General features: G+C 42.6%; 1 protein-coding gene across 14 annotated transcripts in view; it reads right to left on the bottom strand.

Annotated features, from left to right (window-relative positions):
- Positions 1 to 19580, bottom strand: part of HDAC4 (histone deacetylase 4) — a 261456-nt gene that overhangs the window by 106502 nt on the left and 135374 nt on the right. For 13 of the 14 annotated variants that reach the window (XM_044431666.1, XM_044431678.1, XM_044431663.1 and 10 more), the window contains 6 exons: positions 16764 to 16895; positions 15501 to 15613; positions 9303 to 9419; positions 9014 to 9212; positions 7753 to 7988; positions 247 to 501 (listed from right to left, as the gene is read on the bottom strand). In XM_044431666.1, the coding sequence (XP_044287601.1) occupies positions 247 to 501; positions 7753 to 7988; positions 9014 to 9212; positions 9303 to 9419; positions 15501 to 15613; positions 16764 to 16895 (1052 nt within the window). The remainder of the gene's footprint in view (positions 1 to 246; positions 502 to 7752; positions 7989 to 9013; positions 9213 to 9302; positions 9420 to 15500; positions 15614 to 16763; positions 16896 to 19580) is intronic. The other variant, XM_044431665.1, reaches the window with a different exon arrangement.

The raw sequence follows: 19580 nt of genomic DNA, 5'->3' as shown, positions 1-19580 counted from the left end.
ACTAGTGCCAATCTTACCATGAAAACTGCACCCCAGCTAGTTCAACAACTTCTGTGTGCTGTTGTAAGGAATAGGTAAGGAACAATGGGTGGTATCAAGTATATGATTAGCATTCTTGCCTCCATACAACAGTTGTGCAAACAACACAGATATGTCTCCTTATACAAAGTTCAGAACAAATAACAAACATTCCTGGCTCTAGAAAATATTCATGATGATCTGTACCTGTTTTGCATTCTGCTTTACCTGTCTGAATAGTAGCTCCTGCTCAGCTTGCCTCTGCCCTGGTTCTAGTTCTTGTTGCAACTCTCCATCTTCATCACTTTCAAGAGGTTCTTGCTTCACCTGGACCATACTTGTCAACCCTGGAACTTCCTTTTGATTTGATATCCTGTCAATATATGGGTCCTCTAAAAATGCCTGGTGTTCTCGTAATTCTTCTTCAGTCTCTTCAGGATGGCTTTCATGCTGGCGGGAAGACTCATTTGATTTTGGTATCATCTGGAAATATTCCCCAAATGTACTGTTTTAAGTGTGACAGTCGCAAAACTCTTGTCAAAGATGACTGGCAATAGTGAAGAATGTAATAAAACTACAATTCATTTTCTGATCAATTAAGCCTTGTACTCGCTTGAATTATGTTAACAAATTTTAAATCCTCAAAACATACATATGAATTGGATTAAACCAAGGGTGTAGGTTAAACCAAGAGTGTAGCATGTTGGTTTGCTTTTTTCTTTTTCTTTTTTCTCATTTTTATTGTGCATTACTTAACAACACAATGAGAAAGGGAAAAAGATATTACAGTTTTCCAACATAAAATTTAAAGAAATCCATAACATTCAACACGTTATAATTGCGAATAAACTTCAGAAATTGTAGTCATATATTTATCCATTTACACATTATACCTAAAGACCACCTATTCAATAATGAGAATTTCCTTAAGTCTTCAATGCACCATGCTATTTCAGGTGGCATCTTATATTTCCAATATTGTAGTAGTAGACTTTCAGCTGTCAAAAAGGTGTAGAAAGTTCATTCGTGCTGATCTTGCAATAAATTACAAGAAATGAGTAGGTAACTCAAAAGGGCATGTGGATCATTAAGTATAAAATAACTTTTCATCATATGATTTATTCAAATTATTACCTCCTCCCAAAAGGAAACAGCCATTGGGCATTGCAAAAACAAATGAATAAAGGAAACATAAGCTGCAGTGCATCTCCAACACATGGCCAATTTAACTGAGTCCTCATTTAAAAAAAAAGAAAGTGCAGTCCACTCTACTCCAAACATCAATTTCACCGATGGGGCTTCAACCACCTCCCGTGGAAGCCCATGCCATATCCTTGGGGTCCTAAATATCAGGAAGTACTTCCTGGCATCCAAATTGAACCTTGGTTCACTGAGCTTGGCTCTGTTGGAGTGCGTCCTGCATTCCTCTGCAGGGGAGAACAGATTTCTACTCACCTCCGTATGACACCCCCTCACATACCTGTATGGCACCAAGAGATCCCCTCGGAGTCTCCTCTTCTCCAGGCTGAAAAGACCCAGTTCCCTCAGTCTCACTTCATATGGCTTCCCATGCAATCCAGCCACCAACCATGTGGCCCTATGCTGCACTGATTCCAACCTTGCTATATCCTTCCAGTAATGAGGGGCCCAGAACTGAACACAATACTCAGGTGTGTGCGCACCAGAGTTGTCTAGAGTGGTAGTAATACCTCTCTCAATCTAGAAGCCACGCTTCTGGCAATGCAACCAAGGGTGAAGTTCACCCTCTTGACCTCCACATCACACTGCTGACTCATGCTTAGCCTGCAATCAACCAGCACCCTGAGATCCCTTTCATAAGTGCTGCTCTCCAACCACTTGTCCCTAAACTTATGACACCCATTCCTGTGCCCCAAGGGCAAGACCCTGCACTTATCCACACTGAACGCCATCCTGTTGTCTCCTGCCCACTTCCACAGTCTGTCCAGATCCTTCTGGATCTTGAGCATCTGCTCCTCAGTTGTCACCACTGCTCCCGTTTTAGTATCATCTGCGAATCTGATCAGCTGATTGGTCACCCCCTCTTCCAGGTCACTGATGAAAAGATTGAACAGGATCGGTCCCAGGACAAAGCCCTGGAGGACCCCATTTGTCACTGGCCACCATCCTGATGATTCCTCACTAATGGTTATCCTCCGCTTTTGGTCAGTCAACCATGCCCTAATCCATTGGACAGTGCATTGGTCTATCCCAAAACCCCTCAGTTTCTCCACCAGGATATCATGGGGCACTTTGTCAAAGGCCTTACTGAAATCCTGGCAAACCACATCAACTGCAACTCCTCCATCTAGCCACCTTGAAACCTTGTCATAGAATTCCACAAGGTTTGTCTGGCAGGACCTGTTTTTGCAGAAGCCATGTTGTGTGGCTACCAGTCTCCCTTCCCTATCTTGCATCACCAGATCTCTCGCTATTATGAGCCTTTCCATTGTTTTTCCTACAACGGACGTAAAGCTAACCTGTCTGTAATTCCCCATGTCCCTTCTACTACCCTTATCCTTCATGAAGTTGGCCCTCCTGAAGTCCCAGCTTCTAGTAGTCAACCTGCTGCTCGTTCCCATTCCCCTGATCTCAAAGGAAAGGATGGAGTGATACTCGCATCCAGAGTTCCCCTAATCTGCACCCATTCTATCTGCTCCTCCCTGTTGGTCAAGACCAAGTCAAGAATATTTCCACTCCACCTTGCCTCCCAAACCCTCCACATGAAAAACCCCATAATTACTGTGTCCCTCTCCCGAGGTATCTTTCAAATATGGTCTATCAAGACATCATCCAGGGTCTCAACTTGATCTGGAGGGTGATAACATACTGCAAGTGTCAGCTCCCTTCCCGTCAAAACCCCTTATTTTCACCCAGACCGCCTCTGCCAGATCCCTATCTATGCATTCTATCTCATTGCATCCTATCCCTTCCCTGACATATAAAGCTATGCCACCTCCCATTTCCCTTCCTGCCCTCTCTAAACAGGTGATACCCCTCTATGTTTACATTCCAGCCTTGCCTTTCATCTCACTAAGTTTCCGTGATCCCCACCAGGTCATCCCCTCCTATTCCCACGAGAGGCTCAAGTTCTTCCCGCTTGTTTCCCATGCTTCTAGTATTGGTATACATGCATCTCAGCTCCCTCCATTAAAATGTGGTGCATGGTGGAGAACTGTCATTATGAGGAGGGGGTGTGGGGGGCCTCCAGGAATATTTATATTCATTTTCATTTGCATTCTTCATGTTGATCAGAGAGAAGGGGGAGGGAGTAAATTGGGGTGTATTTTTAGGAAATAGATGCAAGAAGCGTACTGCATTTCATTTGGGGTATATCTTTTAAAAATAAAAACTTTCACTGTGTACCTACAAGGGGTAGCACTGATTTTCCCTGCCCCATCTTGGGAAATGTTGTCTTTGATGAAAAAATATGAGGAGTGGGGAGTGTTTACAGATCACCATAAATCCTGACAAGTAAGCAGTGCTGACTGGTATCAGGTTTGGGAGATCTTTCTTTTGGGGTTGTGCGTGTTGAGTTTTTGTAGAGAGACCTCCCCCTCTTCTTCAGGACTGGAATGTATATTGAACATTTCCAGCGTGCAAGCCATTGTTCAGTTTTTCATATTTGCTGGCATATTTATGTTAGTATTTGGACTGCTTCATTTTCTGTAGCTTGTGTTTCTTCTGTATATTCTTTCATTCATCTCTTTATTTTCTCTTGGCCAGATATAGTATGTTCCATTGTTTGTCTTTTATCATTCCTAATCTACGTTTGAATTGCCCTTTGATTTCTTGGATACTCTAGAAGAGGCCTCTTGTTTTTGCTCTGCTGCTGCTGTCTTCTATTTCTTTGCACTGGTTACTGTAACAGTTCTTTTTGTCTTTATGTGACAGCTGCTCCATAGTCTAGGCATGATTGCAGCTGAAAAGGAACTGAGGGGATAGGTGGAAGCCCCTCCCCATTCTTCCTGTAGGACAGGAGGGGCTTTCCATTTCCAAAATGAGTGCTTAGCTATAGAAGTTTCCTGAAAATTAGGCTCTGCACAGGTGCAAAGCCTGTAAGTGTGATGCACTGAGACCACAAAGAACAGTGATTTACAGGAAAATATCCAATAAAGTATGTAATAAGGAGACATTTACAGAAAGGCTCAAGATGCAAAATGTCTCAAAATACTTCTGTCAACTAGTGTCCTCCAAAGGCTGTGGTCTATGGTTCCCAACATTCCCCACCACTGGCCATGATGTCTGAGGCTGATGGCAGCTGAAGTCCAAAATATCTGATGGGGAGCAGGTTGGAGAAGGTACACTAGATTAACTAGGTTAGACTTGATCTGTGAAAGATCTAACCTCCCCCGCACACCCTTCATTGCATATCTTCAATTACATGCCAAATTTCCATTTTATTTGTATTTTTCTCATGGCTTCAAAGATTCTGTAAAATTGTAAGGAATTGCCACCAATCCCAGCACACTAAACACAATACAGCTAGTCCCAGCCCACATGTGGAAACAGAATGCTGTTCTGTGGATCCAGAACACTACTTACAGGCAGCTAGATGACATGTAACATGTCTGGATTCTGGGAAAATGGAAAAGGCAGCCCAAAATATTAAAGAATAACCAAATAACTAATGAACTAAATATCTTAGCAAATGTCTCTATAGGGAAAAGAAGCTGAACTGTGGAATTCAATTTTGTTTAAGGTAGCAGTGAGAAATAGTTTGACCCTTCCCCAAGTCCACAAAAGGTTGTAAAGAGGCGGAAAGTTACTCCCCCATGAAGTAAGGGTGGGGGAGGAACTGAAAAAGAGGATGCTCTTGTTGGGATGTGAGTGCTGTTTGCAAAAAAAAAAAAAAAAAAAAAAAAAAAAACCAAACAGCCCTGTCTCTGCAAATGATCCCTTGAATCTTTGGTTTCAATGGGCAGCTAAACCTCTGCAAGCCTGCCATTGAAAGAAAGGCACTGATGAAGGGATTTCCAATTTTGGATGAGACAATGTGGAAGGGGTGCTTGCTACAAGAGAACACTGCATGTCCCTGTACACATTGCCTCTGCAGAATCTGGAGCTTGCCTCTGTTGTGCTGCAGGGAACAAGCAACGGGAACAATTTCTAAAAAGAAAAAGTAAAGTGTGCACTCATTTGCAGAGATAAATGTAAAAATACTGGGCAAACACACAAAGTCCCTCCAAGGTACTGTGCTGCAGGACACTTTAAAGGTGATTGTAACTGCAAGTTTTCCAGCTGGTTTTTGCAATCTGGAAAAAAATGGGACAAGGCATATTCACCAGCTGAAATCTGCTAGTGCTCGTGCTGGGATGCAGTAGCAGTTTCTGCCAGTCAGCCATAATTGCTGATTAGGCACTTTGGGGATGGCTGGCAAAGTCTGTTAACCAGTAGCCACTTGTACAGAGTTGCAAGTGTTTTATGTCACTCTTGCAAAGGGGCTGATTGACTGTAAGTTCTCACCAATGACGGGCTGTGTTGTCCAGGTTTGGAGGACATGACAAGCCACCATGAGTGACCACAATGCTAGAACAACCAATGGGCAACACAGGATGGCTTAATCTGCTCTTGGCTAAGTGACAACCCAACAGAAGATAAATAATAGGTTGTCCTTGCAATGGTCACAGCAGCTAGTCAGGGAAAGCCTCCTCCATCAATGTTAGAATCCAGCAGGAAACAAAGAGCTCCCCCAACTTTTGAATTTTTACCCCGTTTCCTAGGTGATGCAGTGACGCCTGACAGCCTATCCGATGAGGCATCTTTCTCCCCTGCCCCATCAGCTGCCAGCAATTTACACCTTCAAAGGTGAGGACAATAACACCAGCCAGATATCCTTGGCTTGAACACATCCTTGCAATACCTGGGTACATCAGTTATTCCCTTCTGGCTGGTGCCTAAAGTATCTCCTGAAGCAAGTAGTTCTTTCATTAACCCTTCCCTATCTTGTGAGACCTTTACTACATTATTCAATTTTTAATGTTTTCCAGTTTCAAATTGGTGCAGTCTAACACAGCCTAAGTTCCATTTTTAAGCTACCAAAAGAAAGAGACAGTCTGTCTGGAAATACTAAATATCATGCACAAAACTGATTCAGGAAGGTGTCTTTTATTACATATTTTATTGCAATATTGCCAGTGAGAAACCTTAAAACTGATACAAATGAATTGCAATATATTTACCTTCAAAGTGATTACATCACCAATTGCTTCTAATAACCCTGATTTTAAGCTTTACTCCATGAAGTATGTTTGGCAAGCAGTAAGTGAGATCTCCATGCAAATAACAGTTCTAACCTACATCAGTATGCTAGTCTGAATGAATTCCAGGTCTGGCACATGCATAGCAATGGCATGTTTCCAGAAGTACAAAAATGACGTCAACGGCTTGTGTAATCATCTTGTCTTCACTGTGTTTTATAAACAAAGTTCTCCCCCCACCTGCAAACCCAATTGTCTCTCATTTTCTCACTGGGAAAAAATCTTATATTAGCCAAAGCTTTAGGCTAATATAACTTGTGGTGGTGGTGTTTGTTTCTTAATTGAAAAACTATTCATCTATCCACAATAAACTGAAACCACTGCATTTTAAAATCAAGATTGGTTACTGGAGTCCTCTCTAACTGTAAGAAGCCTACAGCAATTTGTGGGGGGTGGAGACAAAGAGTGGGGAACATGGTAAGGAGGACTGGCACAGTTTGATAAACAGAAACACTTACAATTCCTGTCCCTTCAATAAGAGCCTTTTGATAAAGGCTTTTCTGATAAATAAAAGCCAGCTATCCTTTAAGCTGGTTAACTGAGTGGGCAACTTGGAATCCTTTAGATGTTTTGGCCTACAACTCCCAACACCCCTTACTATTGGCTAGCACCATTAGGAGTTACAGGCAAAAACATCTGGAGGGTTACAAGTCACCCAACCCTGCTTTAAGACAAGTATTGTCTATATTTCTAAGGATTGTACTGAATCACATTTATAGATGTTTTGAATGGTTAAATAAGAGGCAAGAGTGCACACGCACGCGCACGCACACACACACACACCATCTCCATCATACATATGAGGTCAGGCATATACTATTCTCACTAACTGTGGTCACAGAGAAAACTGTTCTGTCCTTTCTTTGGTAAACATACTACTTTTGTCTATACTACAAATGAAGCATATCACAGACAGATTTAGAAATAAGACTAATTACACTGCCCTATCTAAAGGTTCACCAATTATCAGACATTAAAAACTTAAAATAATTCTTCCACTTCTTACATACTTCATCAGTATTAATAATATTCAGAATGTTTTGAAAAGGAGAGGCAGAGAAAATGAGCAGCAAACTACTTTAGAACGAGCTTGCCAGGCTTTCAGCTGTGAACAGGACTCAAGATTCCCAGGTGCCAGTCCACTATTCAGAACTATTCTCCTCACACAGAACGGTATTCTGGTGTCTGAATTAAGTAAGCAGACATCCCTCACTCAAATTGCTGATTTTCAATGGAATCTCTTGTTACTAGCTACAGCTTTAGGAGGCAACATTTTGAACAGTCTTCAAATATATCATTTTCCCCTGTGTTCTCTAAGAACATCCTCACAGTAAGCAATCCAAGGATGAAGACAAATTGGCATTACATAATTATAAGCTGTGCATATTACAGCAAAGACAATTTTAAATGGGTGCATTAAAAATGTATGAGCAAGAACCAGCACTGGCATACCTACCTTGTTAATGTGCAGCTGCTGCTGCTGAAATTGCTGTTTGTGTTTTTCCAGGAACTGCTGATGCTGTTGTTGGATCACTAATTGCTGGAGGGCCTGTGCATTCTGGGGAAGAGGAGCAGATTGTGTGCGCCCCAGAGGGCGGTGTTGCCGCAGTTTATGTATTGAGGGAGAGAGTCGATCCGTACCCACCAGGGACTGCGCATGGAGGGGGAGTGAAAGCCCTGAAAGATACCAGTCTGAATATAATATGGAGGAAAACAGTGGAGAAGAAAGAGGAAGACAAGAGGAAGGGAGAAGACAACTTTTAAGTAACTCTCACAGTAACAATGATGTGTGTTAAGCCAGCCACCATGTCATTTTGTGCCGCTGAAAACTTTTTAAAATAAAATTACAGTAAGTTAAAAATGTGGAAAGAAAGAGTTCCTGTGACAAACAATAGATATAGAAGAAGGCACCTTTTGGTGCCTGGTTAAGAGTCACGATTAGCAAGTAGGCATCGTAAGTGAAAGGTGAGGGAAGTCCTGTATGAAATGCAGGCTTACTCATCACAATCAGATCAACAGAGTCTCCCTTTATTCTCTATCTTCTGTACAGTGTGGGCACTTGATTCCAAAGTGAGAGCTCAGCATTTTGCATTAGCAAGGTGGGATAAGAAAGTTGTTTATAAAATTATGCACCCTAAAGCAATAACAGAAAGACCCTCAATATAACCCATAGTCTATTTTAAGATTGTTTAATCCTCACATAATTCATGCTGGCTGGGTCCAGATGTTAGAACAACACTAAATGGGGACTGTATACAGAATTGGTGTCTGTGGGCGTCACACCTTGTTGTTAAATACACAACGGTGCTCTTGGTCATCCAAGCTTCATCAGTCTGCCATTTCAGTCACTATGATAATAAATTCTCTCAATTTGGGTATTCATCATCTGCATTCCTTTGGTATATCACACTCAAGCCTAGTTTACACAAACTTATCTCAACTTATTAATAAATGCATAGATCTTGTGACTGTGCACTCCATCATCACCTTGCTCCTTCCCTCCACATTTTGCAATGTGCTGACATTTAAGTTTTCTTGTATGTCTGAACCAGGACTGGAACAAAACAGGATTAGAAACAGACCTCAGACACAAAAAGGGGAAGGGCAGGGTTTAGGATGGAGCACACTGAGATCTGCACATCTGAATTTGGCCTTTTTCAGTGTTGATTCTGAGGAAAACACACAAGCTTTTTCAATATAGCTCTAGTTTCTCTCACCTGGGACTAAGGGATTTTGTGCAGTTGGTTGTTCCAGTAAGACCATATGTTGAAGAAGAGGGTTGTGTGTGGTTCCACCATCCCTGTCCACTGTGGTACTGCTCAAATAAGGAGTGAGGTGGGTGCCAGGAAATATGGAGATTCGTTGTTGTAATGATGGAATGGCAAGTCTTTCAGCATCCTGCTGTCCTGAGCCCCCCTGCAAGCATATAACTGGTAATGCATTGGGCCTCTGAATGCAGTTAATGTAACCACCAATCCCTTAAACTTTACATTAAACAGCACTTACACTGGTTGGGGCAGTTGCAGGCAGTCCTAATGTTATATTAGGCAAGGAGGGAGAAGTGTACAAAGGAAGCTGTGTTACTGAGCCTTCACGATTCACAAGTCTATGAGCCAGGTTGGACTGAAAGAGAACCAAAAATGCTGCTTCAGGGCTTTTTTATTAGGAAAGACAGAAGACACCTCAAATGTAGCATTCAATTAGTAGAAATGGTTCCAGGTCCTTTCACAGCTTTTACAGGTGATGGCAAAAACAAGTCCTAAAATTTGGGGGGGGGGGATTTGAGGGAGGGGGATTTGGAATTGTTCCTATTTTGTCCTGCAATAAAAAGACTGCTGCCCTTTCAAATGGTGAAGCAGCATGGCAGTGTTTCATCTTTATTTTGAATCATATGTCCAGTAGGAATACTATCGTATCATGTCACAGCAACATTCCCAATGTCTAGGATGCTGCCCTTCTAGACATTGGCTTCAGTTTAACATCATACATTATGTGAGGAAAGTCATGCATTTACTCTTCTCACTGATAATCATGGACCTTACAATAGTGGTCACAGGGGAAACCATCTATCCTCCCCTGTAAGAATACCCTAGGGAATGATGCTACCATGACTTAATATTCCCTATGGAGAATTTCATTTAAAATAAAGATTGAACACTGCCAGACTGCTCAGTCACCACTTTAAGAGGGAAAATGCTTGTATGGTAGCTGGTGGAAAACAACAACAACAACTTTGCCTGCCTCCTTGAAATGGTAAGGTATCTCCCCATCCCCATTATTATTTTGGTACCCAAAATATTACCAGGAATCCTTTGATGTTCTGGGGAGAGGAGGAATGAACGGCCCTGTAAAAAAAAGCAGGGAGAGGGGATCTTCCCATCCAATTTGTAATCACAACAGTCTTGAAAGTTAGCATTAGGTTGACAGAACATAACTGGGAAAGATAGAAGGTAATTCCATTACTGCTAAAAATAAAAGAATGGTGCAACAGGCACCCACATTTTAATTTTTTTATTATTAATGTAGAAGAAGAACTAGATCTTTCAAGCCAAAATTTTTCTTGAAAGCAAAAATTATGAAACTGAAGCTCTTGTAGTTTGGGCACATCACGAAAAGGCAAGATGCACTGAAGAAGACTATACTGCCAGGGACAGAAGGGCCTGGAGTTGAGCAGCCAAAATCCATGTGATATCCAGGCAATACAATCATCAGTTTTCCAGGATGCCTGTTACAGGATCCCCACCCCACTCCACCTCCACCCCGTCCTCAGCGACTTCACCACATCCACAATAACTGAAACTATTTATTTATTTATTTATTTATTTATTTATTTATTTATTTATTTATTTATAACATTTTTATGCCGCACCCATCGCCGAAGCCTCGGGGCGGCTTACAAAGAAAATAAACAAACAAAGAATAGAATAACATTAAAAATTTGGAGTTTCTCGGCCATAATTTAAAACCACAAATAAAACAACTGATTAACAATTAAAATATCATTTGAATAAAAAGGTCTTCACCTGGCGCCAAAAAACAAATAACAACAGCACCAGGCGGACCTCTCTGGGGAGTGCATTCCATAGGTGGGGCACCACCGCAGAGAAGGCCCTCCTCCGGGTATTCACCCTCCTAATATCCTTCACAGAGGGCTCCCGGAGAAGGGCCTCCCCTACCGATCTCAGGGGGCGGGAGGGCATATATGGATGCAAGCGCTCCTTTAGATAACCAGGTCCCAAGCTGTTGAGGGCTTTATAGGAGATAACCAACACCTTGAATTGGGCCCGGACTTCAATGGGGAGCCAGTGAAGCTGACGGAGAACTGGGATTATATGAGAACAACGCCCAGTCCCCATCAGCAACCTGGCAGCTCTAATTTGCACCAATTGAAGTATCCGGACTGTCTTCAAGGGCAGCCCTACGTAGAGCGCGTCACAGAAATCTAATCGAGAAGTTACCAATGCATGTGTCACAGTCGCCAGGCAGTCGTTCTCCAGGTAGGGACGCAGCTGATGGATCAGCCGAAGCTGAAGGAAGGTGCTCCTCGCCACCACTGTTACTTGAGCTTCTAATGTCAGCTCTGGGTTGAGCAGCACTCCCAAGCTGAGGACCCTGTCCCTAAGAGGGAGTGCAACCCCGTTCAGGACAAGGTCCAGGTACCCTACCAACAGGACCTCCGTCTTGTCTGGATTGAGCTTCAGTTTATTGGCCCTCATCCAGTCCATTACCTCAGCCAGGCACCGGTTCAGTCCAGCCACCGTCTCACCCGGATTAGTTGAGAACGAGAGGTAGAGCTGGGTATCATCAGCGTACTGATGATTCCGCAGCCCACACCTCCTAATGACCTCTCCCAGCGGTTTCATGTAGTTGTTGAATAGCAAGGGGGACAAAATGGACCCCTGCAGAACTCCATGGCATAGCTGCCATGGCGCAGAGCCATAGTCCCCCAGCACCACCTTCTGGAATCGGCCATTGAGATAGGAGCAGAACCACTGCAAAGCAGTGCCTCCGACCCCGCAATCCCGCAAGCCTATCCAGAAGGATACCATGGTCAATGGTATCGAAAGCTGCTGAGAGGTCCAGGAGAACCAACAGGGACGCACTCCCCGTCCCTCTCCCTGCACAGGTCATCATGCAGGGCAACCAAGGCAGATTCAGTAACATACCCGGGTCTGAAGCCGGACTGAAATGGGTCCAGATAATCAGTTTCATCCAAGAGTGCCTGGATTTGTCCCACCACCACCCGCTCTAACACCTTGCCCAAGAACGGGATGTTGGCCACCGGTCTATAATTGGAGGCCACCTCTGGATCCAATGATGCCTTCTTTAGGACTGGCCGGACTACCACCTCCTTTAAAGGGGCAGGTACCCGGCCATCCCTCAGAGAGGCATTGTCGACCTCCAGGATCCAGGTCCCAATCCCGTGCTTGGCTGTCTTGAGTAGCCAAGATGGGCAAGGGTCCAGTAAGAAGGTGGTGGGATGTACCTGTCCAAGCACCTTGTCCACATCATCAGGCCGCAACAACTGAAACTCATCCATCAATTGTGGACCAGACGGTAGCACTGGCACCTCCCCAGTAGGATCTGATTCACTAGTGGTGTCCAGCTCGTGACGAATCTGAGCTATTTTCTCCCAGAAATGTTTGGCGAAGTTGTCACAGCGGGCCTTCGAGGGTGGCACGAGATCTTTCTTTGGGCCCCGATGTACCAACCCCTGTACGACCTGAAAGAGCTCCACCGGACGGCATTGTGAGGAGGCAATGGAAGCGGAGAAGAATTTCTTCTTCGCCGCCCTCACCGCCACAGCATAGGCCCAATAATGGGCTCTCAAGTGTGTTCGGTAGGATTCATTCAGTGATTTCCTCCACCTATGCTCTAGACGTCTCCCAACCCACTTCATCGCTCGTAATTCCAGTGTATAACAATGGGCTCTGTCAGGTAGGAGAGGACGCTTAGGAGCGATCGTGTCAATAGCCCTGATCATTTCCCCATTCCATAGTTCGACCAGAGCTTCGACAGGAGCACCAGCCTTATCAACCAGAAAATCCTCCAGGGCCTTCACGACTCCATCCAGATCCATCCGGCTCCAGGGGCAGACCAGCACAATCGGGTCCGCACCCTTACAGAGGGAAAGGTCACTCTCGAGCTCAAACCTCACGAGGAAGTGATCTGACCATGACAGGGGAGTCAGACACAAGTTCCTCACCCTCAGATCACCCTCTTCCTGCCCCGTTGAGAAAACCAGGTCCAGAGTGTGTCCATGTTCATGGGTTGGGCCAATAATGTGTTGAGACAGCCCCATAGCTGCCATGAAGTCCTGAGCCGCCCCGGTCAGAACCATCTTGGCATGGAGATTGAAGTCCCCCAGGACCAGCATCCTGGGAGTCTTCAACACCAAATCCGAGACGATCTCCCTCAGCTCAGGCAGGGAGTCTGTTGGGCAGAAGGGTGCACGGTACACCAGCAGAATCCCCAATCTGTCTCGGTCGCCCAACACCAAGTAGAGGCACTCTAGACTTGGCCTCGAGGGTACTGGAAGCCCCGTGAGGGAAATAGAGCCTCGATAAACCAAAGTGACCCCCCCCCCTCCAACTAATACAATAAAACATGATGAGGTGGGGCTCTGAATACTTCCATAGATTGTACCATGGAATTAGGTCCACCCAAGTCAAGAAGAGAGGCATAACAGGTGAAGTCTGACACTGCCCATTCTCCAGGACATCTGAGCAGGCTCAGTGCTATAGACAGGATCCTTGAACTGCATACTGGAGGCACTGTGTTACAGTGGCTGCTACTTTTAGCACATTTCCCAAAGAAAGGTTTGGGAGGCTTTAGCGCAGCTTGATGTCAGTTATTTTATGGAACACTGCAAGGCTCCATGTTATCTCCCATGCGATGCACTAGCACCTGGAATAAATTGACTTCTTACCCTGCTTAGCTTGGGACCAAAATACCTGAAGAAACACCTTCCCCCATATCAATCTGCCTGTGCATCAAGATTATTACTGAAGCGAGGACTAGGAAGGGGAGCTTCTTAGTAGTGGCACCCTTTAATAGAATATTCTTTCTAGGGGGGCTAAGATGTCACCTACTTTGCAATCCGTTTGGCATGAGGATAATACTTTATGAAAGCATTAGCAAGCTTTTAACTATTAATCAGTATTACTTGCCAGTTTTTACCTGCCTTTTCATACCATTTAATTCTGCGCTCAAGTTGATATTTACTTTAACTGAATTAGGTTCACAGTTTTTTTCTACAGAAAACAGAAAATATTTCTACTGAGAGATAAAGAGCTCTGCTCTATAACTGGAACAAAGCTTTGGATTATTTAAATTACACGGAGGTGACAAGGAGATTTTTGTAATAAAAAACCCTGTCACTAAATGGAAGCTGAGCTCATTCTTCGGTATAGCCTGAACTGCCTGATCCTGCCTTAGTTTGGAAGTTAGGCAGGGTCAGGCCTGGCTGAAATCTGGTTGATGGGTGACATAAAAATTGTGAGCCACCCAGAGAGTTTCAGCTATGGGTGGTATAGGAATGTAATGCAATGTAATTATTATTATCATCTTAATTATTATATTCACTACTTAAAACATTGAATATTACAAGTTTGGATACTTAATGCTTTAAAAACATTATTTTAATTTCAGTGCCTGCACATACTTCACTTGCACTGTAAATGCTATTGCTCCATTGTAACAGAAATAGACTGTTACACTTGTTCTCTCAACATTTTCCATTCATATTCTTAAAATCTACCCACATCAGAAGTAATATATTTGGCTTTCCATAATGTAGAATAGCATACAATAGCAAACAGCCCCTACTTTGCACAGATGGGGATAGTCCTAGAAGTGATACACTGAAAAATGCAATCAAACTTAGACCTGTCAAGAGTTGGACATGTTGTCTACACTGAGTGAAGCCATGGCCATTAGCACCCTCAGAGATGGTGTTATTCAGGCACAACCCCATAGCTCTTAAGGGAAGGTTCCATTCACTCCATTTCTCTGAGAAGCCTGCCCTTGCCCAGACCACTAATTTCTCCTAGCTTCAAATTATTTTGACTGTAAATAGTGACTTAAAATGTTGGTGGGGCTGCCCAAGAGCAGCAGAGAGAGGCAGACACATAGCTCTAACCCTCTCTGTTCTATTGTTTGCTGGTTTCCCACTGTAGGGTCTTGCAACGATATGTGCCAGTTAGAAAAGCCTGCCCTTACAGATTGAATTGTAGACTTCAACTGCATGGACATTTTTAATTAATTAAATTGATGTGTTTTAAGAACAATGGAACCCTCAGTATAGAACCTTAGGGTCCCTACTTCAGTATGCCTGGGTTTTACTGTCTCTGCAACATGGTAGAGACAGACGGATGGATATGCCACACACCTTACTTTTATACTATAGATAAACTGCCTGGCTTGGCAAAGCACCTGGGCTTGAGATACTCACCTCTACCTGATATATCTCAGAATCTTGACCTAGCTAATCCTCCCCAATTTCACTGAAATACGTTTCACTTTCTGATTCCAAATAGTTTGGAATGCAGCCAACAGTCCGTGGGAATGATTGCCCTAGACCACCATCCTTCTTACTCCCAGCAGTGTGTGTACAATATCATACATTTATAATACAGCTTGGCTCTCCACACTGTATAATACAATTCGAAATACACTGAAATAATGCAAAGCAGTGTGTCTTACCTCTGCTTGAATATTCGCAACTGATCCAGTAATTCCATTCTCAGCACTTATGTTACTGGAACTATTATTTGGAGAACTAGGGCCAGATCCCGGAGCACTATTGCATGCAGAATCTTTAAAAAAACAAACAAACCACACACACACACCCAAAGCCATTTGTTAACAATATTGTTTAAAAAAAACACACACCATATATCAGCAACAATAAAGAAAAAGTTTTGTGACTATTTCAGCCATCCCTAACCTGGTACCTTCCAAGTGTTTTGAACCCCAACACCCAGAAGGCCCAGCCAGCAAGGCCAACAATCTGGAATGCTGGGAGTCAAAGGTTACCAAATGAGAAAGGCTGAACTATTCCAAAACACTTCAGTCTTCATCTACACAATTATAAATGAAGAATGTCACTAATAATGTGTTAAGAATCCTCTTTATACCTGAACATCTTTAACATTAAGTACAAACAGTATTTAAAATGAGAAAGATCCATGGGCTGAGTCTAGAATTCCCATGAGCAGAATACCATCCCTGTTCTGCAGGAGAGAAGAGGGAGTGACTTTCACGGATTCCTCTTTCCTCTGACAACACAATGAAAAGCTGCTCAGGAGGGTCAAGGAACCTTGAGGAACAGTAGTGGGGTAGAGGCCTTTAGAAAAACATGTTAAAAGGTTTTGTCCTTTCATGCACTTCCCCCTTTCAATTTCCAACATTAGCCTCTGCTGCATGTCAGTACCAAACAAAAGAACAATGCTGAAAGCTTACTCTGTATCCAACCTATCCATTAATTGTAATAACTGCAAAAGATACAGGCTATTAAACAAACATATTCTCAGATCTGGTGGGTATTTCTACTGTGCTAAGATTTTAAAGAGAAAATGTTAACAAAAATACCATGCTAACTTGTTGTATGAGACACCTGCTTTTCTATTTGCAGAATTTAAACAAGCATCAGGTGAAATTACACCTTTAGAAATTCACTTTTCAACTGCTGCCAAAATTGTTATAATCTATTGGGATAAAACTACACATTCCCATAAATATTAGCACCTCACAGTTTGCATGTTAGCCACAATCTTCAAATGGACTAATTTGAGAGGTTAAGGAGAAACAGTCCTGACAAATTTGCTTAAATTGGATACTCAAAAGAGCAATACAGAAAGACTAGTCATCATTACAATAATTTTACTCCAATACAAAGTTTACACAATTCATCTACATATTTTGTAATTTGAAAATAATAGCTTAATAGGTGGCTCTATAACCTACCTGTGACATCTATTGGCCGCTTTTTAAGAGCTGTTACTACAGGACCATCTTTTCGTCGTAACAAGGGGCTGCTGCGCCTTTCAGCAACCTTCTGCTTTAATCTGGATCTCAATTTGAGATTGGGTTCAGATGCTGGAATTAGAAATGGCCAAGGGATGAAATGAACCTGTGCAAAAGAGCTTTCCAGTAATAATATTTTTTGAAGCAAAATATGCTGGATATGTTCAAGACATAACTAAGAAAGAACAATATTATTTCCACTGAACTAGAACAATATTCTAAAATACTGATTTAGGCTAACATTGGATTTAGATTAATATGGTTTTAGACTAATATGGTTTTAACCACAGTGGCCTTTTTACATGATCAGGCAAAACAAATTTGGTTCCCATCCATTTACACTTTCCAAAACAACCCAGGAATGTCCTATTCCTCAAGTCATCATTGCTTGCAAACCCAGCCCTCTAAGTTACTTACTTTTAAACAACCGAGAGTTTTTAACCTATGGTTTCAGTCTGTCCCTTAGAAGGCCAGACCACTGAGCCCCATGAAGAAAGGAAACATCTAGCTGGAGGACAGCTGGTACGCATATTTAAAACCACAGTTTAAATTACAGTATTTTTACTTTAGCTCATCTACAGGATGAGTTCACTGCAATGAGCTAACATTCAATTCAGTGAATGAGAAGTAAATCAAAAGCAATTCCTTACAGATTACATTTACTTCAATCCATACTATTTGAAATATGCATAGCTTGGAAAGAACTATATCCCTCTTCAATACAATTACTCATAGGTAACTTGGTATCGACGGTGAGGCTGGGCTGATTCACAGTGTGCTTGTTAACAAATGTAGGAATAAGCTGAAAGTTTTATTTAAGCTGCTACATCTACTAAATGCTATTAAATATTTAAATAGCAGATTGAGTTTACCAAGTACTTTACAATTCAGACTGCAAGATGATTGAAAGTATTATTGCATGCATGTTTAGACTCCCATTATGCTAGGGGTTGTAGAATTTTTCTGTCTCAACATGCAGGACTGCATCCTAACTAAAAATATTCAATCAAAATTATGGGCCCATTTAATCCAACACACAATCACACACCCATACACACATGCCAGGCTTCATATGACAGAACATCCCATTGTAGGGATGTTCATACAGTGGGTTGCTTTTTGGTGAACTGAACTGTTTTCTACAGAGAGGTTTGTTTGAGGGCAATAAACAATCCTGACAAACCATGGGTTCTTCTGGACTTTATGAATCCATGGGCTACTGCCAGTAAAAACTATTCCCTTGATGCCCAGGATGGTGAAATAATCATTACTGACTTGGTATCCCTTGTGAATTGTTCAATTTTTTTAAAATTAACTTCCACCACCCATTTTTTAAATTAACTTCCACCCATTAACAGTCAATAAAAGCCCTTGCAAATGGCATGCTGGAGGGTTCACAGGTTTGACACCATTTTTAAAATTATTTTCTAACTGCAAAAATGAGCACAAATTTTTGATTAAACTTTTTAAAAAGCCACTCAAATGAAGTTTGTGCACATTTGCGGGTATCCAACATGTAGAACCTTGTTTGAGCAATATCCTGGGAAAATGAAAGTGCAATAGGAACCAAAAAAGACTGCTAATATGTCAGGTTGTTACTTTGTACTTTTTTAGAAACACAGAAAAATAGAAACAGAGCGAGTCAGAAGGGGCCTCCTGGGCCATCTAGTCTGATCCCTGGCTCCAGCCAGCTCCATTCATGAAATGACTACCATTTACAACTCCACCAGCCTATCCTTAAACACCCTTAATGATGGGGCTTGAACCACCTCCCATAGAAGCCCATTCCATACCCTTCCTGGCATCCAAACTGAACCTTGGTTCACTGAGCTTGGCTCCGTTGGAGTGCGTGCTGCCCTCCTCTGCAGGGGAGAACAGGTCTCTACCCACCTCCATGTGGCATCCCCTCACATACCTGTATGTCGCCAACAGATCCCCTCAGAATGTCCACTTTTCCAGGCTGAAAAGAACCAGTTCCCTCAATCTCGCTTCATACGGCTTTTCCTGCAATCCGGCCACCATCCTCGTGTCCCTACATTGTGCACTGACTCTAACCTGACTATATCCTTACTGTAATGTGGAGCCCAGAACTGAACACAATACTCCAGTTGCGGGTGCACCAGAGTCATATAGAGTGGGAATAATACCTCTCTCGATCTAGAAGCCACGCTTCTGGCTTTCTGACAGCAAAGATTTTTTATCATAGAAGGGATGGCCAATAAGTACCCCATTACACAGCTGGAGAAGTACGGGGAAAGGGGGAGAAGACAACAGTGAGCCAAGTTATCTGCTGGGCACATTATGGGTTGTTTGAATAAACAAACCAGAATTGTTTCTTCTAGGGTTGCTATGATGTGTAAACCCACCCAATAGCACTTCCTTTCAAGGATATATGCATGTATTTGCTTTGTGCTTCATTGGCTTCAAGCATACATTTTAATTTTAAATGAAGGTTTAATCTAGAAATTAAATAAAATCACATTTTTCACACAAAAGGTCATAAACTCTTTGCTATTATCTTTTGTTTGAACACACAACTACTGTCTGATCACTGCTACACTAAAATCTTGGATTTCTCCATTATTTTTGTGGGCAGATGTCACCTCTGCTACAGTGATGACCTAAAGTGGTTTCTAAAGTCACCAGGAAGCTGGGTCATGAATCTGACTCTACTATGTGCCTGTAGTCTCAACAACTTAGAAAGAGCTATCTGGAAATGGTTCAGACTCAACAAACAGACCTGGACTCTCAGCAAAG

This window comes from Varanus komodoensis, unplaced genomic scaffold (genome assembly GCF_004798865.1).
Source record: "Varanus komodoensis strain SLA01 unplaced genomic scaffold, ASM479886v1 scaffold23, whole genome shotgun sequence".
Taxonomy (NCBI): Eukaryota; Metazoa; Chordata; class Lepidosauria; order Squamata; family Varanidae; genus Varanus; species Varanus komodoensis.
Note: the sequence above shows the minus strand (reverse complement) of the source record. Positions and strands in the feature narration are given on the sequence as shown.